Here is a 25553-nt window from a genome sequence, read left to right as displayed (position 1 = left end):
TCTGCGACTCCGGCCCTTTCAGAGCCATTATCAGTGCACAGCGGGGCGGCCGTTCCTGCCTTTTCCCAGAAATTCGGATCCGTTCCTCCTGCCCGGTTCCCACCACCCGGACCCAAACATATAATTCGATAAAAAAAGCTAAATTATTTCCGCCCAAAACGCAGCACACAACACGGGATTTTGCTGTTGGGTTCTGCTTCGGTGGCTTCCCAAGCGCTGTGTTAGTTCGGAATTTTCCAGCTGCGTGGATCACACCTTGGAAAGGAGTTCTGGAAATTATTCATTCGAGCAAGGCAGGGTGACCTGGAGAGGGTGACACAGGAAAGTGAGGGGTTTCTCATGAATGTAGCTGGGTATTCCAATGTCTAAGTGGATATTCTAATATCCAGCTGGATATTCCAGTGGATATTATCATGCCCAGGAGAACATCCTCAATTCCAGGTGGATACAAAAATGAAAATAGCTCAGCTCTAGGACGCAGGGACCTTGAATATTTTGCCGTGCCAGCGATTTCTACCTAGACACACCTGGACATTTGGATTTATTCCACTCTTAAGGGTCGATAATTCCAGGGTGTCCTTGAGTCAGGGATGCTCCTGGTGCTGAAGATCTTCCATCAAAGAACATCCTGACTTGAGATAATGTTTTCTTTTTTCAGGAATTTCTTGTTCCTTTCATTATTCTCTAGCACTAATTAGCATGATGGATTTTTAATTAGAATTTGTTATACTGCATAAATTATAAATATAGAAAAATTAGGTATATAATTTTTAATACCTTTTAAATAATTACACAATGAAATTGTGTATATAATTTTTATACACTTTATGTATAAAGAATTTTATACGTTAATTTTCACATTTTATACGTTTATTTTTATATGTATTTATACATTTGTGTGTATATAAAATATATATAACATTTATATTATCAATATGTTTATATATTTATATATATTTATACAAATATATAAATATATTTATATACATTTATGTATATTTATATATATATTTATATTCATATTTAAATATATATTTATATTCTATATATTTATATTTATATTATATATATTTATAATATCTATATTTATAATATATATTTATAAAATGTATTATAATATTTATGATATATAATAAATACAATACAAACTATTTATTGCACATTCAGCATTGAATATGATTTAATTTAATAATATAGTTTGAATTATTATAGTTGTATTTTTTTTTTAAATTCATGTTTAAAGTAATTTACGTTTTCCATTGGGGCCGAGGCCGCACCGCCGGGGTCCTCCAAGCCGCTAGGGGGCGCCACGCGCCTCACGGCGGCGCCCCCTCCCTTCTAGCAGCACGCCCCCGCTTCTCTCTATGGTCCCGCCGCCATGTTGGCCGTGAGGGGAAGCGGCGGCCCGGACCCCGCTAAAATGGAGGCGCGGAGTCTTCGGGGGGTGTAGGGGTTCTTTCCCCTCCCCGATCCCCGGGCTGGAGCCCATGGAGCGGCTGTAGGGTGAGCACGGTGCTGAGGGGAACGCGGGGATCCCTGGGGGGCTGAGGGGGCGGTGAGGGTGAGGAGGAGGAGGAGGGGAAGGCAGGAGGCGGTGCCGGCGGGAGGAGCCATGAGGCGGCGGGAGCGGCCGTGAAGTTTTATCTCTTCCCAGGAAAACTCTGGGATAACTGCGGTTGGAGAAGGGAAACTTCGGGGTGGTTGAATTGTGACTTTGAGGGACCCGGCGATAAAGATGGATGGGGAAGGTTCCCTGAGGCCTGGAGTGACAGGAGAAGGGGAAATGGCGTCCGAGGGACAGGAGCGGGCCTCGGGAATAAATCGTTCCTTGGCAAGCGGGAATTCCCGCGGGATCCCTGGAAGTGTCCCAGGGCAGGCTGGAGCAGCCTGCGATTGTGGAAAATTCCCTCACCCCCCCCCCCCCCCCCCCCCCCGGAATGAATTGAATTTCCAAGCGTTTCCCAACCCTAAACGCTCTGTAATTCCAGGATTTCACCCTCATAAAGTTCTGAGGGATTAATCCCACAAAACACGAGTTTTGTTTTAAGGAAATATCAACTAGTGGGAAGGAAAAACCCGTGAAAAACCCTTTTTTTGTCCCTCTTAAAATAGAGATAAACTCAAATCAGGGTGGTGGAAGTGTTTCTTTATCCCAAATTGCTGGAGGGATTTAGGGACATTTGCACAGCATTTGGCTCTTCGTGACTTGAATTGATCACTTTTGTTTTTTTCCTCCCGCTTTCGCAACATTTCACAACCGAGGAGCAGCAGCACAACATTTTTTTTTTTACTATTATTATTTGTCATCTTTAATTTACCCTCGATTTGGGTGGAATTTTTGCCAAATTTTTTTTTTTTTTGGCAGATGCGTCGTGGCAGCCACAAAAATCATCTCAGGTGCAAATCAAGAATTTAAAAGTGTTTTTTATTCTTTTAAAGGGTTAAATTTGAGGCATGAACCCTCTCAGGGACTCTGATGAAGACAAATTTAATTATCAATGACTTCATGATTGCATCAGTACCTTTTTAAGGCCTCTCCTTCAAAGCTATTTTCCCTAAAATTATCTAAAATCCCAACTTTATTTTCAATATTTTAATTTATTTGAAAGGTGGAAAAAATTTCTCTCACCTAAACCCAGCCCCTGCTGCGTTTCTACTTTAAACGGAATTTTAAAAACCTCATATTTTCCTTATATTTAGCTTAAAAAAGAAAAAAAACCCAAACGGAGCTTGAGTAAGTTTTAAATTGACTTTTCAGCCACTTGAAATTTTTAGTTTTAAAAAAAAGCCCTCAGGGTTTTTTTTTTCTTTTTTTTTTGGTGTCTGAAAAAAGGAATTTTTAGTCATAAAAGAGACAAATGAGTCCTTTCTGTAAATTTTGGAGTGGAAAATTTGCTCAGCTCATGACTCGGGTGTGATTCACGATTTCCTCTCGAGATTTATTGATTTATTTATTTATTTTTTGTCTCTGCTCCAGGGACGTTTTTAAGCACCTAAAATTTCCCAGAGACTCATTCCAGGTTGAGGGATTGGAAGGAGAAATTTGGGATATTTCCAAATACTGAAAATGGAGATATTTCCAACTAGTGAAATTCATAAATAAGCCAAATTTCTGAGCTAGCCGAGCACTAAATTCCCTTTTTTTTTTTTTTTTTTTTTAGGAATTTCCACTACGTGGGAGCTTTTTTTTTTTTTTTTTATTTTTATTAGGGTGGGCTGTATCCCTAAATTTTGAATTTTCTACCTGGAAATATTTGAAAACTCACGAACAAAAACCTTAATTAAACCCGAGATGAATTTCCTCTTAAATACGAATATTAATGAGGACGAAACCGCCTCCCCCCCCCGCAAAAAAAAAAAAAAATCTGTATAAAACCCGGAGTTTTTAAGTGACAAAATCAGCGCTGAAAAGGTTAAAACTCATCTCAACCCTGGGGCAGCAAAATCTTTTTCCAGGAAAGGGGAGGGAGAGGAAATCCCGATTTTTATTTATTTATTTATTTTTTTTTTTTCTTTTCTTTCAAGTTAATTTTCACCCCAGCCCCCGAGCGTTATCGGCCACTTTCGGTCCCCTCCCATCCCTGTTCCGGGTGAGATTTAAAATAAAACGATTTTAGAAAAAAACCAAAAAAACACTCCCAGAGCATCCTCAGAGCTTTCCCCGGGAATTATCCCTGAAAAAAAATAAAAATTAAAAAAAAAAAAAAATCCGGGATAATAATCCCGGGATATTCCTACCGGATCCAGAAAATCAAGCTCGGTAAGTCCAGCTCATTGGAAGGATGTTTGTGATCAATATTTGGATTATTTTTTATTTTTTTCCTATCAAAAATCGGTTAAAATATTAAAAATATTAACCGGGGAGTGATTAAAGCTGTTCTAATTTGAATTATTACTTAGAAATTTTAATATTTGATAAGTTTGATTCAACCCTGCCCAGCTCATTTTGGGGAGTTTAAGGGCATTTTATCTTCAATATTTTTTTTTTCCCCTCCCCCCATCAGAAATCTATTAAAATTTTAAAAATATTATCATAAAGCTGTTATAATTTGAATTATTTCAGGTGGCTGTTAATGCTTTTCACAAATTTAAATGTTTGATGTGCTTGAATCCACCCTTCCCACTTATTTAGAGATGTTGGATTTTTTGGGAATGATTTTATTCCATGGAATGTCCAGCTCATCCTGAGAAGTTTAAGGGTATTTTATGTTCAATATTTTTTTTTTCCCATCAGAAATCTGTTAAAATTTAGGGAAATATTAACTGAGGGAGGGATTGAAACTGTTATAATTTGAATTATAATTTAGAAATTTGAATATTTGATGTGCTTGAATTAATCTTTCCCAAATATTTAGAGATGTTGGATTTTTGGGAATTATTTTCCCTAAAAATATTTTTTTTATTTTTTTTGGGCAGCTCTGAAGTTCCTAGAGCTCAGAATTGATGCTAAAATTCAGATTTTTGTGGAGTTTTGAGGTTCCAGCCTGTTTTGTCTGCAGCTCCATTCCCGAGGCAGGAATTTGATTGTTTTCAAAATATTCATTTTAAATTCATCGTGTGCCTCAAATTCCTGATAATTCCTGTGGGAATAAATCCATTTATCAGGTAGAATTCCCTGAAAACAATTTAGATTTTTACCTTGAAAACGTTGAGGCTTTGCATTTTCAAATCTCATTATTACATTTATAATTAAAAGAAAAACTAAATTTAAAGATATTATTAAAATTTATAATTAAAATAAAAAATTAAATTCTCACACGGATTAAAAATCCAATTAAATCATCCCCAAAATTCAGAAGGCAATTTTGGGAATTATTTTCCTATATTTTTTTTTTTTTTTTACAAAAAAAACCAAAACCTCTTTCAGGGTTTATTTGCAACCAGATTCTTACAAAAATTGAGATTTCAATCTTAACTTCAGGCCTGGGGAGACACAAATTTTAACTCAAATTCAAGACTTTGAGCCAGTTCAAAGTTGCTTTCCCCCCACTATTTAACTGACAACAATTCCTAAAATTATTCCTAAAAATAACTGGATTATTTCCAAGTTTTCCATCCTTTTTTAGGGAAGGATTTAAGTGGATTTGGGGATTGATTGCTGAGGTGAAGCTGATTTTTCTGGGCATTTTTTGTGAAAAATTCCAATTTTTCTGGGCATTTTCTGTGGAAAATTCCAATTTTTCTGGGCATTTTCTGTGGAAAAATTCCAATTTTTCAGCCTTTTCCCATCCTGGAATGGCTCTGGCACTTCCTCATCCAGCAATGCTGTTAAAATTCATTTATTCCCTGAATCCAGGCTGAGGGGTTTTTTTTGGGAATTTTTTTGGGAAATCAGGGAGGTGCTGGTTGTGACTCCTCCCTTGGGAATGGGGAGAATTCCACAGGAATTCTCAAAGCTGCTCCATCCCCAGCTCTGAGTCAGGAATTTCTCCCTCTGGATTGTTTTCCTGATGGAGTCCTGGATATTCCCTAAATTCCTCACTGGGCTGGGCAGTGAGAATTGCACAATTCCCAAATCCCAAAATTCCACCTCCTGTGCTTTTGGTTAGGGTTGGAAAAGATTTTTGGGATCAGGAAAATCCCACCCAGCTGGGAATCCTGGATATCTTTAGGGAATCCTGGAAATCTTCAGGGAATTCTGGAATGTTTAGGGTTGGAAAAACCTTTGGGATCAGGAAAATCCAACCTAGGAATGTTTAGGTTTGGAAAAAACTTCTGGGATCAGGAAAATCCCACCCAGCTGGGAATCCTGGATATCTTTAGGGAATCCTGGAAATCTTTAGAGAATCCTGGAATGTTTAGGGTTGGAAAAGATTTTTGGGATCAGGAAAATCCAACCCAGCTGGGAGTCCTGGATATCTTTAGGGAATCCTGGAAATCTTTAGGGGATCCTGGAATGTTTAGGGTTGGAAAAAACCTTTGGGATCAGGAAAATCCAACTCAGGAAAGTTTAGGGTTGGAAAAGATTTTTGGGATCAGGAAAATCCCACCCAGCTGGGAGTCCTGGAAATCTTTAGGGAGTCCTGGAAATCTTTAGGGAATCCTGGAATGTTTAGGGTTGGAAAAACCTTTGGAATGAGGAATTCCAACCCAGGGTTGGAAAAGATTTTTGGGATCAGGAAAATCCAACCCAGTTGGGAATCCTGGAATCTTTAGGATTGGGAAAAACCTTTGGGATCAGCAAGTCCAACCCAACTGGGAATCCTGGAAATCTTTAGGGAATCCTGGAATGTTTAGGGTTGGGAAAACCTTTGGGATCAGCAAATCCAGCCCAGCAGTGTCCCCCAGTGCCACCTCCACAGGGATTTTTCACCTTGCAGGGATAACACCCCTACCCTGACCAGCCCATTCCCATTTTTTCCAGGATAATTTTCCCCTTTTTTTTTTGGTTTTGTTTTTTTTTCCCCCCAGCCCCTCCTGAAGCAGCACAAAGCGAGAGGGGCCCCGGGGCCAGGATGAAAATTGGGAATTTTCAACCCAAAATCCATTTGCAGGTCGGTGCTGGAGCAGTTCCTCACTGGCAGGATGAGCTTCCCAAATTCCAGCCAACATCCAGGAGCTGGGAATTCCTGCAGGATCTCCCTTGGACAAGCCCATCAGGTAATTAGCAGCTAATTAGTTCCCCCCCCCCCCTTTTGTTTTCTGATTTTTTTCCCCCCCTTTTTGATTTTTAATTTTTCCAGTGGGGATGAGATGTTGGAAAATCTCAGATCTAATCAGGAGGGGTTCAATCCAAATTCCTTGGGGTTTTTTTTATTTTGGTGGGGTTTTGTGGGATTTGATTCCCGGAATTCCAAGCAGGCCCTGCTGTGTTTTACAGGTGATTCCCAAAGTTCCCCTGCTGAGGATCCTGCAGGCTGCAGGGGCCCAGGGAGACACCTTCACCCTCAAGGAGGTAATTCCAGACATTCCTGGTGGGAATTCCAGACATTCCAGACATTCCTGGTGGGAATTCCAGACATCCCAGACGTCCCTGGTGGGAATCCCAGACGTCCCTGGTGGGAATTCCAGACATCCCAGACGTTCCTGGTGGGAATTCCAGACATTCCTGGTGGGAATTCCAGACATTCCAGACATTCCTGGTGGGAATTCCAGACGTCCCTGGTGGGAATTCCAGACATTCCAGACATTCCTGGTGGGAATTCCAGACGTCCCTGGTGGGAATTCCAGACGTCCCTGGTGGGAATTCCAGACATTCCAGACATTCCTGGTGGGAATTCCAGACATTCCTGGTGGGAATTCCGGGAATTCCAGACGTTCTTGGTGGGAATTCCAGACATTCTTGGTGGGAATTCCAGACGTTCCAGACGTCCCTGGTGGGAATTCCAGACGTCCCTGGTGGGAATTCCAGACGTTCCAGATGTTCCTGGTGGGAATTCCAGACATTCCTGATGGGAATTCCAGACGTTCCAGACGTTCCTGGTGGGAATTGCAGACATTCCTGATGGGAATCCCAGACGTTCCAGACGTTCCTGGTGGGAATTGCAGACATTCCTGATGGGAATCCCAGACATTCCAGACGTTCCTGGTGGGAATTCCAGACGTTCCTGGTGGGAATTCCAGACATTCCTGGTGGGAATTCCAGACATTCCTGGTGGGAATTCCAGACATTCCAGACGTTCCTGGTGGGAATTCCAGACGTTCCTGGTGGGAATTCCAGACGTTCCTTATCCTTATGGGAATTCCAGACGTCCCATACATTCCTTATCACAGTTTGGTTTTGGAATTGGGCTGGGATTCATTCTTTCATTTCCTTTATTTCAGCCCTTAGCTGGAAATGTTCCCATTTTATTCCCATTTTACTGCAGGGCACTTTGGGGTCACTTTGGGGTCACTTTGGGGTCACTTTGGGGTCACTTTGGGGTCACTTTGTGGGGGACACTGAGGTAGTCCAGTTTTAACTGGGACAGTCGTGTGCTGGACTGGGACAACACCGTTTGGAACTGGGATAACCCCATTTGAACTGGGAATGGTGCACTTTGGAACTGGGATAACCCCGTTTGAACTGGGAATGGTGCACTTTGGAACTGGGATAACCCCGTTTGAACTGGGAATGGTGCACTTTGGAACTGGGATAACCCCATTTGAACTGGGAATGGTGCACTTTGGAACTGGGATAACCCCATTTGAACTGGGAATGGTGCACTTTGGAACTGGGATAACCCCGTTTGAACTGGGAATGGTGCACTTTGGAACTGGGATAACCCCATTTGAACTGGGAATGGTGCACTTTGGAACTGGGATAACCCCGTTTGAACTGGGAATGGTGCAGTTTGGACTGGGATAACCCCGTTTGAACTGGGAATGGTGCACTTTGGAACTGGGATAACCCCGTTTGAACTGGGAATGGTGCACTTTGGAACTGGGATAACCCCGTTTGAACTGGGAATGGTGCACTTTGGAACTGGGATAACCCCGTTTGAACTGGGAATGGTGCAGTTTGGACTGGGATAACCCCGTTTGAACTGGGAATGGTGCACTTTGGAACTGGGATAACCCCGTTTGAACTGGGAATGGTGCACTTTGGAACTGGGATAACCCCATTTGAACTGGGAATGGTGCACTTTGGAACTGGGATAACCCCATTTGAACTGGGAATGGTGCACTTTGGAACGGGATAACCCCATTTGAACTGGGAATGGTGCACTTTGGAACTGGGATAACCCCATTTGAACTGGGAATGGTGCACTTTGGAACTGGGATAACCCCATTTGAACTGGGAATGGTGCACTTTGGAACTGGGATAACCCCATTTGAACTGGGAATGGTGCACTTTGAACTGGGATAACCCCGTTTGAACTGGGAATGGTGCACTTTGGACCGGGATAACCCCGTTTGAACTGGGAATGGTGCAGTTTGGACTGGGATAACCCCATTTGAACTGGGAATGGTGCACTTTGGAACTGGGATAACCCCGTTTGAACTGGGAATGGTGCACTTTGAACTGGGATAACCCCATTTGAACTGGGAATGGTGCAGTTTGGACTGGGATAACCCCATTTTCACCAGGACATTTCCCTCCTCCACCTCAACCCCCTCCTCCCCAACCGTTCCCAACCTCAAACCTCCTGCTCCAACCCACACCCCCCCCCCCCCTCACCCAACACCCCCAAATCAGCTCCAATTCCCCTCCCATCCCCCAGAGCAGCAGGATATCCCAAATCCCAGGGAATTCCTGGGATTTGGGGGCTGAGGGGATGTGCTGTCCCCACAGGTGATGCATTTCCTGGGGCAGTACATCATGGGCAGGCAGCTCTACGACAAGAGGCAGCAGCACCTGGTTCACTGTGGAGGGGATCAGCTGGGAGAGCTGCTGGGACTGCAGAGCTTCTCTGTCAAGGATCCCAGGTAGGGGAAAATTCCTGGTTTTATATGAAAAAATTCACATTTGTATCTGGAAAAAAAAAAAAATAGATTTCCTGTGGGTTTGTGGTTTTTGGGATCTGTGAAATCAGTTCCCTGTGGGTTTGTGATTTCTGGGGTCTGTGAAATCAGTTCCCTGTGGGTTTGTGGTTTTTGGGATCAATCAGTCCCTGTGGAATTGTGGTTTTTGGGATCAATCAATCAGTCCCTGGGGGTTTGTGGTTTTTGGGATCAATCAATCAGTCCCTGTGGAATTGTGGTTTTTGGGATCAATCAATCAGTCCCTGTGGAATTGTGGTTTTTGGGATCAATCAGTCAGTCCCTGTGGAATTGTGGTTTTTGGGATCAATCAGTCAGTCCCTGTGGAATTGTGGTTTTTGGGATCAATCAATCAGTCCCTGGGGGTTTGTGGTTTTTGGGATCAATCAATCAGTCCCTGTGGAATTGTGGTTTTTGGGATCAATCAATCAGTCCCTGTGGAATTGTGGTTTTTGGGATCAATCAGTCCCTGGGGGTTTGTGGTTTTTGGGATCAATCAGTCCCTGGGGGTTTGTGGTTTTTGGGATCAATCAGTCCCTGGGGGTTTGTGGTTTTTGGGATCAATCAGTCCCTGTGGAATTGTGGTTTTTGGGATCAATCAATCAGTCCCTGGGGAATTGTGGTTTTTGGGATCAATCAATCAGTCCCTGTGGAATTGTGGTTTTTGGGATCAGTCAGTCCCTGGGGAATTGTGGTTTTTGGGATCAATCAGTCCCTGTGGAATTGTGGTTTTTGGGATCAATCAATCAGTCCCTGTGGAATTGTGGTTTTTGGGATCAATCAATCAGTCCCTGTGGAATTGTGGTTTTTGGGATCAATCAGTCCCTGGGGAATTGTGGTTTCTGGGACCTCTCTGCCCACTAAAGGGATTTTTCTGTCCCTCCCCAGCCCCGTGTACGAGATGCTGAAGAGGAACCTGAGCCCTGCTGCCCTCCCAGGTAGGTTGGTCCTGTTCCATAAATGTTGCTCTGACCTGGTAAGTACCAAAATCCAGGAAAATCCAAAATCCTGTGGCTGAAGGAAGAATAAACTTCTCTCAGAAGCTTTTCCAAGCAAATCTCTCAGAGTTTGTGTCTTTTCTGTGTGCCAGGAGCTGTTTGAGTGGTGCAAAAAAAATAACCAAATTTGGGCCAAAGCTAAATCCTGAAATATCCAAATCAGTCTTTTATGGATTTCTCCAGATTTTTTTCAGCTTCAGAGTTGAAAATTCTTGCTCTCGCCTTATTTTATATTTTTATCATCTCTAGGGGTGCTAAAACTTCTGCAAGGCTTTAATCTTGAACCTTGCAGTTTCCCCAGTTTGTGAGAGGAATCAAATCAAACTCCATCAGAATGAAAATTTATTCTCATTTTAAAAAATTAATTAATTTAAAAATAAAATTAATCTGAGCTGGGATGGCTTCCTTGAAACCAGTTCTTGTTGTAGGACTGGGAAAAATAAAAATAAACTCCACTGGCAGAGCTGTGGAATTTAGTGCCACATTTCCTATTTTTTAAAAATCATGTTTAATAGATGTAATCCATTTGTGCCACATTTCCCATTTTTTAAAATACAAAATGGATTTAAACCTTTAGGAGGGCTCAGCAGAGAAATTAAAAATTAAATTAAAATTCAAAACGTGGCCCCAAAGGATTCCATTTTCTACCTTGAATTTTTTTTTCCCCAGAATATCCTTTTCCAGAATATTTTGATTTCTTTTCTAGAAGAATCTTTGGAGTTTTTTTGGTTTTTGGTTTTTTTTTTTTTTGACTCTTCATCTGTAGGAAAATTGTGTGAGTGCTGTTGTGTCTTCCCAAACAAAGCTGTGTGTGAGAGCTGAGGATTCCCAGCTAAATCCTGGGAATTCCTGGGAATGTGCCTCTTCCTGGGCCAGGCCTGGCCTTACTTTAAGCCTGGCTCAGGAAAAGCTGTTCCTAGGACAGGGTTAGACCTGGCTCTGTGTGAGTGGGACCCAAACCAACCAAGCTTGGCAGACCAGGCCCTGCAGTGCACAGGGAGGGAGGCTCCAGCTCTTTTCCTTCTTTCCCTTTCATTCCCAGCTCTTTTCCTTCTTTCCCTTTCTTTCCCAGCTCTTTTCCTTCTTTCCTTTCATTTCCAGCTCTTTTCCTTCTTTCCTTTCATTCCCAGCTCTTTTCCTTCTTTCCCTTTCATTCCCAGCTCTTTTCCTTCTTTCCCTTTCTTTCCCAGCTCTTTTCCTTCTTTCCTTTCATTTCCAGCTCTTTTCCTTCTTTCCCTTTCTTTTCCTTCTTTCCCTTTCTTTTCCTTCTTTCCCTTTCTTTTCCTTCTTTCCCTTTCTTTTCCTTCTTTCCCTTTCTTTTCCTTCTTTCCCTTTCTTTTCCTTCTTTCCCTTTCTTTTCCTTCTTTCCCTTTCTTTTCCTTCTTTCCCTTTCTTTTCCTTCTTTCCCTTTCTTTTCCTTCTTTCCCTTTCTTTTCCTTCTTTCCCTTTCTTTTCCTTCTTTCCCTTTCTTTTCCTTCTTTCCCTTTCTTTTCCTTCTTTCCCTTTCTTTTCCTTCTTTCCCTTTCTTTTCCTTCTTTCCCTTTCTTTTCCTTCTTTCCCTTTCTTTTCCTTCTTTCCCTTTCTTTCCCAGCTCTTTCCCTTTCTTTCCCAGCTCTTTCCCTTTCTTTCCCAGCTCTTTCCCTTTCTTTCCCAGCTCTTTCCCTTTCTTTCCCAGCTCTTTCCCTTTCTTTCCCAGCTCTTTCCCTTTCTTTCCCAGCTCTTTCCCTTTCTTTCCCAGCTCTTTCCCTTTCTTTCCCAGCTCTTTCCCTTTCTTTCCCAGCTCTTTCCCTTTCTTTCCCAGCTCTTTCCCTTTCTTTCCCAGCTCTTTCCCTTTCTTTCCCAGCTCTTTCCCTTTCTTTCCCAGCTCTTTCCCTTTCTTTCCCAGCTCTTTCCCTTTCTTTCCCAGCTCTTTCCCTTCTTTCCTTTCATTTCCAGCTCTTTCCCTTCTTTCCCTTTCTTTCCCAGCTCTTTTCCTTCTTTCCCAGCTCTTTTCCTTCTTTCCCAGCTCTTTTCCTTCTTTCCCAGCTCTTTTCCTTCTTTCCCAGCTCTTTTCCTTCTTTCCCTTTCTTTCCCAGCTCTCTCAGTTAATTTTCCCCCCTTGTCTAGTTTTTCCCCCCTTTTATTTCCTAGTTTTCCCCCCTTCCTTGCCCACTTTTCCCAGGTCTGATTCCCACAGGATGCATTTAGGAATCCCTCACCTTCAAGCTGCTTTTTCTGGGAAACCTCCCAGCACCTGGAGGATTTTCACTCCCTGAAGATCACATTTTGCAAGGAGGAGTCTCCCTGTTTTCCATCAGGAATTCAAAACCCAGCAGCTGGAAGGTGATGGAAGCAGGAAAAAAAATATAAGGAATTTCTGCATCCCTGCCATCTTTGATCCTGGAATTTTCCTCCATTTAAAGGTGGAATTTTCTGCCACTTTCCAGCTCTTCCCTATCCATTTGTGATTCCTTGTGGATATCAGCCTCATCCAGGAGGGAATTTTCCTGTTAAAAAAATTTAAAAAGGAGCAGGCAGGAGCCAGCCTGGCATCTTTTGTTCTCTCTGTTCAAAGCCAGACTCAGAAAAATTCCTGTTAATTGGATTCCTGTTAATTTATCTCGACCTTTTAATTAACTCTTGGGAGCAGCATCATCAGCTGGATCCAGCTTTGTCTAGCATGGAATTTTCCTTTCTTTGCTCTTTATTCCTCAAGCCCAAACCCTTCAGGAAGGGCAGGAATCCTCAGGAATTAAAAAAAAAAAAAAAATCCTTCCAGGTGGAATTCCCTCTGGAATCCTGGTGTTTGAGGAATGGGATTGTAGTCATTCCCTGCAAACCAAACAGGGAATTGAACAAAAAAAATGGGGATTTTTGGGCTAAATTTGTCATATTTTAACGTTTCCCCTAATGGGGATTTTTTGCTGGGTCGCTCGTGGAGATTTTAGAAATTTTGGGAGCAATTTTCCTGTTTTTCCACTCTTTATTTTTCTTGTATGAAGGAAGCTCAGTTGGAAAAGCAGCTCTTTGCAAAATGTGGGTGTTCCCAGTTGGAATGGGATTGGTTAGAAATTCCCTGGATGTACAAACCAGCCCTGGCTGTGCCTTGGAAATTCCAGGGAAAATTCAAAACCTCAGGAGAATTCCAAATGCAGGAGTAACAGATGCACAGACACCCAGAATAACCAGGAATTCCTGTGGCAAAGCCCTGGAGCTTGGGATGGCTGTGGGAAAAAGAATCATTTTTCCCTGTGAATTCTGAATTTGGGATGACTGTAGAAAAACTTTTTTTTTTTTTCCCCTTTGGGAAGAATATTCTGAATATTTGTCCCTTTGGGAAGAACATTCTCAATTTAGGATGGCTGTAGCAAAATGAATTATTTTTTCCTTAGGGGAGAATATTTTGAATTTAGGATGGCTGTAGCAAAGAGAATCAGATTTTCCCTTTGGGAAGAATATTCTGAATTCTTTTCCCTTTGGGAAGAATATTCTGAATTTGGGATGGCTGTAGCAAAGAGAATCAGATTTTCCCTTTGTGGAGAACATTCTGAATTTGGGATGGCTGTAGCAAAAAGAATAATTTTTCCCTTTCGGAGGAATATTCTGAATATTTTTTCCTTAGGGGAGAAGATTCTCAATTTGGGATTGCTGTAGGAAAAAGAATCAGATCTTTCCCTTTGGGAATAATATTTTGAATTTGGGATGGCTGTAGGGAAAAGAAACAAATTTTCCCTTTGGGAAGAATATTCTGAATTTGGGAAGGCTGCAGGATTTGGGAAGGCTGCAGGATTTGGGAAGGCTGTAGGAAAAAGAAACAAATTTTCCCTTTGGGAAGAATATTCTGAATTTGGGATGGCTGCAGGGTTTGGGAAGGCTGCAGGATTTGGGAAGGCTGTAGGAAAAAGAAACAAATTTTCCCTTTGGGAAGAATATTTTGAATTTGGGAAGGCTGTAGGAAAAAGAAACAAATTTTCCCTTTGGGAAGAATATTCTGAATTTGGGATGGCTGCAGGGTTTGGGATGGCTGCAGGGTTTGGGAAGGCTGCAGGATTTGGGAAGGCTGTAGGAAAAAGAAACAAATTTTCCCTTTGGGAAGAATATTCTGAATTTAGGATGGCTGTAGAATTTGAGATATCTGTAGGAAAAAGAATCATTTTTCCCTTTGGAAAGCCCATTCTGAATTTGGGATATCTGCAACAAAGAAAAGAATTCCTCCCTTTGGACAGAACATTCTGAATTTTCACCCACCCGCTTCTCCCCTAAATCCACCCACTCATCCCTGAGGAATCCAAAACCTTTCCTGCAAGGAATTCCCTGAACTCTGCCAAGCCTGGCTGGTTGCTTGCTTGTCCCAGGCCCTGCGTGGTGTGCGAGTGGGGATTTCCAGGGAAGGATTTTCCTTGTGTTTTACCTGCCATCTGCAGATGCTGCACAGACTCTCCCAAAGGAGCAGAGCGTCGCTAAGCCCAGCCCAGACCAGCTGCAGGTAAAACCCCACAACCCTGTGGGTTCTTTTCTTGTACAGAGCCGCCCCTTCTCTGTACCTCTGCATGGTGGACTGCCAGAACTTTTCCTCTTTTTATTTGGTTTTGTGCTGTTCCTCACTTTCCTGAATTCCCAACATTTAAAAAATAAATAAATAAATAAATAAATAAAGTTCTTGGGAGTCCACAGAGCAGGGACAGAGCCACCCTTCTCTGTTCTCCTCGTGACAGAGTGCCAGTCTCTGAGCGTGCTTTTCTGGGGTGCAGCACTTCCAGACCTCAGCTTCTCCAGCAATGCTTTCCTGCTTTTTTTCACCCCCCCCCCCTACCTTTTATCCCATCTTTTCTCCCAGTAGGAATTGCCAGATAATTCACTGTGCCTACTTAGGATTTGTTTCCAGTTTTATCAGGCAAGAGGTGAAAACCTAGGAAAAATCTTAGCACCTCCAAAGTTTTTCCAGGTGTGGTTTGGGGCGAGGGATGGGAGGTGTCAGAGAGTCACAAAATCACTTTTACTTCAGGAAAAACCACCAACTTTGGGGGTTTTTGCCCAGCTGAAGATTTTTCCTTGGTTGTTTGTGCTGATTCCAGAGGCTTTAAAGAGATACAGTTTGTAGTTTTTATTCTGAATTATTTCTTCTTCCTACCTGCTTGGTCTTGTCCTGCAGCTGGTGCCTGGGGATGGAAGTGCTGCATCCCCTTGTCCCTGCAAGCTCTGCTGGGCTAATTCCTGGATTTTCCTTCCTGCAGCTCAGCCAGGAAGAAGGATCTGACTCTGGGATCCTGGAGGGTGACAGCCAAAACTCTGCTCCAGCTACCTCAGAGCCCAAATGTGACACTTGTGAAGGTGAGGAACAAATTTCTGCATTATCACAAGGTTTGGAAGGTGAGGAACAAATTTCTGCATTATCACAAGGTTTACAAACACGTGTGGGACACACAACAGCAAAACTGTGGAGGAGGGATTTGGGAGACTCCAAAAATAACCTGGTTTGTAATAGAATCATTAAAAATCTTGGTGCTAAAGATTGAGGCTTTGGGATCCTGGAGGGTGACAGCAAAAACTCTGCTCCAGCTACCTCAGAGCCCAAATGTGACACTTGTGAAGGTGAGGAACAAATTTCTGCATTATCACAAGAATTTACAAACCTTCTGTGTGGGACACACAACAGCAAAATGCTGGAGGAGGGATTTGGGAGACTCAAACCCCTGGTTTGGGATAGAAACATTAAAAATTATGGTGCTAAAATCTGAGAAATTGCAGAGATCACCACAGGTATTTTATTTTCTGCCTCATAAACAAATTTTCTGAATGCAGTGGCAGGTTAAGGGTGTTTTAAATGCTGGAATTATCCTTGGATCTATCCCCTTTCCCAGGGGAGGCTCCAGAGCACAGCCTTGCATTTGTTCCCTGCAAACCAAGCAGGGAACTGAACAAAAATGGGATTTTTTTTTTTTTGGTGGATCTGTCATATTTTGTCATATTTTTTTGCTGGAGATTTCAGAAGTTTTAGGAGCGATTTTCTTGTTTTTCTACTTTTTATCCTCTTGTATGACAGAAGCTCAGTTGGAAAAGCAGCTCCTTTTTTGCAGCTCAAATGGGAGAGCTGGAAATTCCCTGGATTTACAAAACAGCCTTGGAAAATCCAGGCATTGGAGGGAGGGAGGGAGGGAGGGAGATCCAAGGTGATCATGGAATCCAGAATGCTCAGTTTGGGATCCCAGGCTGGAGCATGGGGAGGATGAATCTCCACTTCTTGGGAATTCAGGAGCTGCAAACCTAAATCCCAACAATTTCTGCATTTGAAATCACTCAGGAAATCCACTCAGGGTTGGCTGAGTGGGGAAATCTGATGTTTCTGTGGTAAAAATTCAAATTAAACTCAGCCTATCCCAGTAGAGGGGAACTGGGAACACTGGGATATTCCCTGACTTTTGCCAGATGGGACATCCAAACCCCAAAGCTCTCAACCTGATGCAAGAAGTAAAAAAAAAAAAAACAAAAAAAAAACAGATTTGGCCCCAAATTTTTCTCTGCTGATCTTTATCCAATAACTTGGACTCTGCTTGGCTCTTCCAGACAAAGACTTGCTAGAAAACCTCTCCAAAAGCAAAAAGCCCAAGCTGGACCTGGTTTTTGAGGAATGGGATGTGGCTGGGTTGCCCTGGTGGTTTTTAGGGAATCTCAGAAGCAATTATAAATCCAGGAGTAATGGATCCACGGATATTCAAACTAACCAGGTGTGTGACCCCTTTAAAAAGGGGGTTTTTATCCTCTTCTTCTCTTTTGGGTTCCAAAGAAATCCAATATTCCCATTTTTTCCTCTCTTTCCACTTGCCACTCCAGGATTTTCAGCTTTTTTCCCATTGTGGGCCTGTCCCAGCTTTTTCCCTTGGGTGGTTGGTGATTTTTTAGTGATTTTAAATTAACTAAACTCTGCCTTCAAGGCCCTCAGTGGTGCCTGGATTTTGGGATTTTATTTTTTTTTAATTTGGATCGACACTGTAGGGTGGTGGCCAAGATGGAAGGGGGAGCTGGAAGAGGTGGAGGTTGGAAAAAGGGGAATTTATGAGGTGGAAATTGGGAAAAGGTTGGAAAAAAGGGAAATTTGTGAGGTGGGAAAAAGGGAATTTGTGAGGTAGGAATTGGGAAAAAGGGGAATTTGTGAGGGGGGAATTGGGGAAAAGGAAAATTTGTGAGGGGGGAATTGGGGAAAAGGAAAATTTGTGAGGGGGGAATTGGGGAAAAGGAAAATTTGTGAGGGGGGAATTGGGGAAAAGGAAAATTTGTGAGGGGGGAATTGGGGAAAAGGAAAATTTGTGAGGGGGGAATTGGGGAAAAGGAAAATTTGTGAGGGGGGAATTGGGGAAAGGGGGAATTTGTGAGGTGGGAATTGGGGAAAGGGGGAATTTGTGAGGTGGGAATTGGGGAAAGGGGGAATTTGTGAGGTGGGAATTGGGAATTTGTGAGGGGGAAATTGGGAAAAGAGAAGTGAGGTGAAAATTGAGAAAAGGTTGGAAAAAGGGAGAACTTGTGAGGTAAAAACTGGGAAAAGAGAAGCCTGTGAGGTGAAAATTATCAAAAAGGGAAACATGTGATGTAGAAATTTTACCAAGGGGTACCTGAGGCTTTGGAGGTTCGAGAGGAGAATGGGGCAGTGCTGCTCCTAAATGATTTTTTTTTTTTGGTTTTTTTTTTTTTTTTTTTTTTAATTTTAATTTTTCCCCTCAGGACATTGACACTGCCATCGTTTCGGACACCACTGATGATTTGTGGTTCCTTAACGAGTGTCCCCTGGAGCAGGGCAGTGCTGGCCTCAAGGTGGAGGTGCTGGACTGTGAGGAGGTGACAGAAGGTGACACAAAGGTAGCTCTGCCACACTGTCCTCCATTTTAATTCATCCCGTTGCTACCGTTGGAAAAACTGGATCTATTCCCATCCACAGGTTAAATCCTGTCACCTTTCCTCATGTATTTGGTGATTTTACTCCTTGGGTTTTGGTTTAAATTCATATTTTCAAGGTATAAAATCAATTAAAAATGAATTTAGCTTCTCGCAGCGACTGAAGTGGGTTTCTAACCAATATAAATCAAAAAAATCATGGAATTAAGGTTGGAAAAGGTTTTTAAATATCGAGTCTGGCTAAAGACTCAAATCTGATCATGGTAAACCAGTAAAAGTTGCCAACATTCTGCAAAAAAAAAACAAACAACACTGCAAAAATGGCTTTTTCTTCACTTTTAGGGGTGATTTAATGAGTGAAGTGATGATATAATCCTTAAATAGGGGTGTGCAGCTCCAGGCAAGCAATAAATAGAGAATATTCCAACGTTCCCACCCTCTGACAATGGTTTTCTGGAATTCCAGGTGCCTGAGGATGTGTGCTTGGATGAGCTGGAGGATTCCCAGTGCCTGAGTGATGACACGGACACAGAGGCTGCTTCTGAGGTGGGAATTCCTTGGGATCAGCTTTACCTGGGGCTGGAAGAGCTCATCCCACATCTGCTGCTACTTTTGGGGTGGGAAAAGCTGATTTTCTTGGGGTTTCCAAAAAAAAAAAAAACAACCCAAAAAAACAAAAAACAAAAACAAACAAACAAAAAAAACCCAAAAACCCACCCAACCAAACAAACAAAAAAAGCAACAAAAAACCTACAAAAACAAAACCCAAACAAAACAAAAAAAATTGCCTGGGTGAAGTTATATTAATACCCAGGCATGGTTTAATAAGGTTTTAGATAAGGTATTATTAAGATTTTAATTCTGTGTTGTCCTCTGGATGGAAATCTGAAGGATTGTCCGTGGAAGGGACCTGGAAATCTCAAGTAGCATTTTATAATCACTCAAAAAACTCAGAATTTGAATGGGTTTAGCAGAATTTTAATAATTTTAGCAGAATTGTCCAGCCTAGAATAAGTAGGGATGTCCCTGGCTTTGGATAGCTGAGTCCTGGCTCTGCACTCGGGCAGCTCCTGCCCTTTTTTGTGATATAATTAATTAATAAATCCATTAATTATACAGATTCAACACCTGGTAAGTGATGGGTGAGCCTGGAAAACAAATCCCTGCCAAATTCCTCCTCTGGAATTTTGAGCAAAAAATTGAAAATTCTCTTGACATTAAAAAAAAAAATAAACTGCCCCAGCTTGGATTCCTCCAGAGGACTGGGAGAGAGGAAGGAGATGTATTCATGAGGGAAAGATCTGGAATAAATCAATCCCAAACCACAAAATGTTGATGTTTTTCCAGTTTATAAACCACTCATAAATAACTTTTTTTTTTTTTAAACGAGGCTTCCTTGTTGCTTTTCCCACACAGCTAAAACGAGAAATACCCAAAACTAATTTTTTTTTTTATTTTTATTTTTTATTTTTGGCTGGAATTTTTTCACCTTAAATCCCTCAGGATTGCTGGCAATGCTCCAAATGCAAGAAGTTCAACTCTCCAGGGAAAAGGTATTGCTATCGCTGCTGGGCCCTACGTAAGGATTGGTACCGGGACTGCCCCAAACTGCCCCATTCCCTGTCCCTTTCCAACATCAATTCCATGGAAAACCAGGAGCAGGATGAAGGGATGGACGTCCCAGACTGCAGGAGGACAATTTCAGCCCCGGCTGGCCAAGCCAAACATCTTTTCTTGGGAGAAACCAAACCCCACGCGGATCCCGGTGATTCCATGGAGTCCTTGGATCTAGCGCGGGATGCGAAAAATCGGGATTTTGCCAAGTTGAAGAAAGAGGAGGAGATGGAATCTTTGGAGAGCATCAAAACCCTGTTGAATCCCTGTTTCCTGTGCCAGCACAGGCCTCGGGATGGGAATATTGTCCATGGAAGGACTGCTCACCTGGTGGCCTGCTTCAGGTGTGCCAGGATGCTGAAGAAGAAGAAATCGCCGTGTCCCGTGTGCAGGAAGGAGATCAAGATGGTCATCAGGATCTTCATGGGTTAGCAGGATCTTCTGACCCTAAAATAACCCCAAAAATAGGGGGGGTTGTTTTTGCACAAAAACACCAATTCCAGAGCTTGGTCTGCAGGATCAAGATGGTCATCGAGATCTTCATAGGGTAGCAGGATCTTCTGCCTCTAAAATAACCCCAAAAAGAGGATTTTTGCACTCAAATCCCAGTTTCAGCAGGAAGATCAGGCTGACCATCAGGATCTTCATGGAATAGCAAGATCTTCTGCCTCTAAAATAACCCCAAAAAGAGGATTTTTGCACAAAAACCCCAATTCCAGAACTTGGTCTGCAGGATCAAGATGGTCATCAAGATCTTCATGGGGTAGCAGGATCTTCTGACCCTAAAATAACCCCAAAAAGAGGATTTTTGCACAAAAACCCCAATTCCACAGCTTGGTCTGCAGGATCAAGATGGTCATCAAGATCTTCATAGGGTAGCAGGGCCCTTTGCTCCTAAAATAATCCCAAAATGAGGATTTTTGCACTCAAATCCCCATTTCATTGTGTGCAGCAAAGAGATCAGGATGATCGTGGGATCTTTATGGGATAGCAGGACCTCCTGCCCCTAAAATAAGCCCAAAATGAAGATTTTTGCACTCAAACTCCAATTCCAGAGCTGAGCCAGTGAAACCAAAGAAAACCAAAATTTAAATCCCGCCAAGAATCCTCTGCAGGATCCAATTGTCCATGGAAATCACCTCGAGATCAAAATCCTAGCTTGGAAATTTTCCAAATTTCTCAAATTCTGCCAGATTTTATCTCTTGGGATTCTTTCTCCTGACCGAGAACAGAACATTTGGGAAAAATTGTGACTTTTGGAATTTTTTTTTTCCATAAGTCCTGACTTGTGCAATTCCTTTTGAATGGAGAGATGAAAACAGAAATAAATATTTATGGTGGGAGGGCAGGGGATTTGGTATGGAGAGAAGAAAAATAACTTTATTCCTGATTTTTTTTTTTTTTTTTTATTGTTTAAGGTCAGCAGGGTGAAGAATTTCTTGCTCCCAGATGGGAAATAAATACAACTTTAATCCACACCTCTCAGGTCACAAATCAGATGGAAAAAAATAATAATACTATATTTTTGTGGTTTTTTGGCTCTTTAATTTCTATTTCTTCTCTTTTTTTTTCCCCCCCCATATTTAAATCTATGTCACCTCTGTCCAGCAGGATATAATTCCAGCAGCTTTGTCATATTTTGAGATGTTCCACCTGCCCTCGTCTATCCTTTAGGATTTAAAAAAAATCCTCATTTTTGAGTGAAAAGTGGCTTTAAAAACAAAGCATGAACTTTTGAGGGATAAAATAATTCCTTTAAAGCCCCATTTGTACCCTTTTCAGGCACAATTTTCCCCTTTTCAGGCAGATTTTTCCCCTTTTCAAATTCTTTTTTTTTTCTCTTTCCATGCAGATTTTTCCCTTTTTTTCAGATAGACTTTTTTCCCCCTTTCGAGCCAAGTTTTCCCCCCTTTTTAGGAAATTTTTTCCCTTTCCGGGCAGATTTTTTTTCCCGATCCAGTATCTGCAAAATCCCTCGGGAATGGCAGCAAAACCTCTGGATTTGAACCTTCATTTTCCATCCCAATCCCATCTCCTCTGGCATTCCCATGGGATCACCGTCCCCATCTCTGAGACAATTCCGAGCGGGATTTTTCTCCCTTTTCCAGCTTTTTTTTTTTTTTTTTAATTTTTTTTTTTTGGGATCAGAGCTCCTGGCAAAGGCAGAGCTCACTAGAGGGCACCCACGCCCAGCTCCTGCTGCTCTCCCTGGTTCCAGGATCCACATTCCCGGCTGGAAAAGACGCTCAGGGACACAATTCCCTGCTCGGGGGTTGCTTTTCCTGATTTCCCAAACCCACAAATCCAAGTTTTCCACCCCATCCCAAATCCCAGTGATTCCCCTCCAGGTGCATCCTAACATTTCCCAGATTTTTTTAAACAAACGCACAACTTCTTCCCCTTTTTTTCTTCCTGTTTTTCCTCTTTTTGTTTTGTTTTACCCTTTATCCACAGAAGTTGTCGGATGCTGTGGGATCTGGGATCCATCCAGACTCACAGGGAAGTGTCACCGTTCTTTTATCCCAAATCCCTTCCTGCTTCCCCCCATGTGACAGCAGTGAATCCAAAAAACCCCAAAAAATAACTCCAATCCCCACATGAATCTCAGAGGAAAAAAATGACTTTTTTTTTTTTAGGGCTTTTAAAGTTTGTGGGTTTTCTTTGTTTTTTTTTTTTTTTTTGTATTTTCAAAGCAGGGGCTGTCCAGCGAGGGAGGTGACACTGGGGGTGCTTCGTTTGATGATCCCAACGCTCAAAAAAAAAAAAACCTCAGAAAAGAAACCCCAGACCCCACACAGATCCCAAAGGAAGAAACCTCATTTTTTAGGGGTTTTTAAAGGGACTTGTTCGGATTTCCAAAGCAGGGACTGTCCAGCGAGGGAGGTGACACCTCTGGGGTGTCCCTGGTGCCAGGGGGACGAAGGTTTGGGGTTCCTCGTTATGGCTCTTCACCCTCTCAGGGCATCGTCCCCACAGCGTTCTCCATCCCTTCCCAACTTCCCAGTGGGCTTTTTTTGGGATCTGTGTCCAAAGCCATCCCCTCCACATTGATCCAGCACTTCCCACTGATCCAAAGCCTCTTCTAGGTCACGTCCACAAAATCCCATTCTGGTTTTTTTTTTTTTTCTTTTTTTCCCCACCGTCCGTCGTGGTTTTTTTTGGTAAAAAAACCCTTTCCCTCCATCCCCATCCACCCACCCCAAAATCCCACTGAATCCCCCCAAAATCCATCCTCCCTCAACACTCCAAGGGCGCCGCCTGCACCTCCACGGCCAGGAGGTGTCCCCGGGGCCGCAGGGGATAAACCACGTGCACGGCCCCGGCCCTACGGAGCGATTCCCGCCGGGATCCGGCGCGCGCCGCCGCCCCCAGGAGCAGCAGGCACAGCAGCAGCGCCGTCACCAGCGTCCCCTGTCCCCACAGCATCCCCTGCGTGGCCTCTTTAGTCCTGGTGGTGACACAAGCCACCCTGACGGGCGATGCCACCAAGGCGACGCGCAGGCACGCGCGGTACTCGGTGTCGGGGCGCAGCCGGGTGACGTTGAAGCTGTGGATTCCCGCCGGGATCCTCGCCTCTCCCAACCGGGAACCCGGCACCGATCTGGCCCAGGTGAGGTTGGAGGAGACGGCGTTGAGGCTCGGCCGCCAGGCCAACAGGACGTGGTGGGGTTGGACATCCACCACCAGCAGCTGCAGCTCGGCCTGGCCCAGCGGGAAGGAGCGGTTGACCGACACGCGGACGCCGCGGGTGTCGGCGCCCAGCAGGTTGTGAGCGACGCACGTGTAGAGCCCGGCGTCGCTCGCCGCGATCCCGCGGATCTCCAGCGTCCCCTCGGAGTGCACCTTGAATTTCCCGTCATCCCCGAACGGCAGCAGCTTCACCCCAGCTGGCGTCACCCAATAAATCTCCGGCTCCGGCTCCGCCAGCGCCCGGCAGTGCAGCGCCACGTCGTCCCCAAGCTCGGCGTCCAGGTGCGCCGGGACGCTGCGGGCGGAGATGAGCGGCAGGCACTGCTCCGTCATCTCCCTGAAGGGAACGTCGCGGATGTGGCGGCGCTGGAGGTCGGGGGGCTCGGCGCAGAGCGTGGACTGGGGCTCGATGAAGCGCACGCGGGGCCGGGTGCTGTTGACCCAGCGGATGACGCAGTCGCAGCGCAGAGGGTTTCCGTGGATGCTGATCTCCTGCAGGTTGGGCAGCGACTCCACCGTCTGCCGGTGCAAGGCACTTAGGGCGTTGTTGTTGAGCATCAGCGTCTCCAGCTGCGGAAGGTGCTGGAAGGCCTTGGGGTGGATGAAGGACAGCTTGGGGTTGTTGGTGACGTCCAGCTTGGTCAGCTCGGGGAGGTTGATGAGGGCGAACTGGTCGATGGACACCAGCTCGTCCATGTTGTTGAGGCCCAGCTCCTTGAGGTGCAGCATGTTGGTGAAGTCGCTCTGCTTGACCCTCTGCAGCGGGTTCTTGTTCAGATCCAGGAATTTCAGGCCGGGCACCTGCTGCAGAGCCCTCTTGGGGACATCTGCCAGCTTGTTGTCGTAGAAGGAGAGGCTCTCCAGGCTCCTCAACCCTTCCAGGGCGTAATCCGAGATCTCCCTCAGCTGCATCCCGGCCAGCACCAAACTCCGCAGGTTGCCCAAAGGCCGGAAATTCATGTCCAGGATGGCGTCCACCTTGTTCCCCCCGACCATGAGGATCTCCAGGCTCGGCAGCATCTGGAACCAGCGGCCGTCCAGCGTCCTCAGCAGGTTGGAGTTGAGGTGGAGCCGCAGGAGGCCGCCCAGGCCGGCGAAGGCGCGAGGGGCGATGCTGCGGAGCCGGTTGTGGTTCAGGTAGAGCTCCTGAAGGTTCCCCAAACCCGGGAAGCTGCCGTCGGGCAGCTGGGAGAGCTGATTCTCCTCCAGGTGCAGGCTGAGCAGCTGGGGCATATTCCTGAGCCCAAAATCCCAGATGTCAGAGAAGCTGTTCTGCGACAGATCCAGCTCCGACAGGTTCCGCAGGTAGCCCAGCTCGCCCTGCTCCAGCCTGGCGATGTTGTTGCTCTGCAGCAGCAGGGTCTGCGTGCCCTCGGGCAGCTCGGGGGGCACCGAGGTGATGAAGAGGTCGTTGCAATCCACCGTGGCCGCCTCGCGGTATGCGGAGCGGGGCGTGTACCAAGGCCGGATCTGGCAGACGCAGCGCGGGGGACACGCCACCCGCCAGGGCACCGTGGGCATGGCGCTGGCGGCCACCACGCACAGCAAGAGGCAGCTGGGCTGGAGGCCTCTCATTTTGGGCTGGAGAAAGTCACAGGGAGCATCCAGAGCTGGTCACGGGGGGACAGCGGTGACGGCGAGGTGGGGACGGTGCCTGTGGGGGGTGATGCTCCATGCGAGCCCCTGGAAGGGTCAACCCCGGCCTAGCGCCCCCGAAATGGGAGCTCAAAGCACTGGGGGCACCTCAGTCAGAGCTGGGCCTCTTCTTCCTCCCCAAAGGAGTCGTTCCAGCGCTCGGCCGCATCTTCCGGGCTTCTCCTTGAGGTCATTCCTGGGAAAACAGCAGAGTTGGGTTACAGGAGGGTTTGGGCTGCTGGGGGCAAGGAATGGGTTGGAGAGGTAAAAACTTGAGCATGGGACCCCCCCGGACCCTCAAAACTGCCCAACAAATCCATGAATTCTGTTTTCTATCCGTGGTATTCT

At 44.6% G+C, this 25553-nt stretch overlaps 2 protein-coding genes across 5 annotated transcripts; one reads left to right on the top strand and one right to left on the bottom strand.

The window, feature by feature from the left end:
• Positions 1–1388: 1388 nt before the first annotated feature.
• Positions 1389–21551, top strand: MDM4 (MDM4 regulator of p53). Of its 4 annotated transcripts, XM_062509790.1 has the most exons (12): positions 1389–1503; positions 6495–6600; positions 6821–6895; positions 9215–9348; positions 10291–10340; positions 14804–14865; positions 15614–15710; positions 16944–17104; positions 18096–18230; positions 18732–18812; positions 19770–19819; positions 21299–21551. In XM_062509790.1, the coding sequence occupies exons 2-12, from the start codon at positions 6526–6528 to the stop codon at positions 21309–21311; spliced, it is 933 nt and encodes a 310-aa protein (XP_062365774.1). In that variant the 5' UTR covers positions 1389–1503; positions 6495–6525; the 3' UTR covers positions 21312–21551. The 4 variants fall into 4 exon arrangements, 3 of the variants coding, with proteins under 3 accessions (XP_062365774.1, XP_062365772.1, XP_062365773.1); XM_062509788.1 differs by having other exon boundaries at positions 19770–21544; XM_062509789.1 differs by lacking the exons at positions 1389–1503; positions 6495–6600; positions 6821–6895 and adding an exon at positions 7457–7572 and having other exon boundaries at positions 19770–21545.
• Positions 21552–23087: 1536 nt separating this feature from the next.
• LRRN2 (leucine rich repeat neuronal 2) lies at positions 23088–25145 on the bottom strand. Its single transcript, XM_062509787.1, has one exon. It carries the CDS (start codon positions 25143–25145, stop codon positions 23118–23120), a length of 2028 nt encoding a protein of 675 aa, XP_062365771.1. The 3' UTR covers positions 23088–23117.
• Positions 25146–25553: the final 408 nt, after the last annotated feature.

Source organism: Cinclus cinclus, chromosome 27 (genome assembly GCF_963662255.1).
Source record: "Cinclus cinclus chromosome 27, bCinCin1.1, whole genome shotgun sequence".
Lineage (NCBI taxonomy): Eukaryota > Metazoa > Chordata > Aves > Passeriformes > Cinclidae > Cinclus > Cinclus cinclus.
The sequence above is the reverse complement of the archived record's forward strand: the minus strand, read 5'-3'. Positions and strand labels throughout refer to the sequence as shown.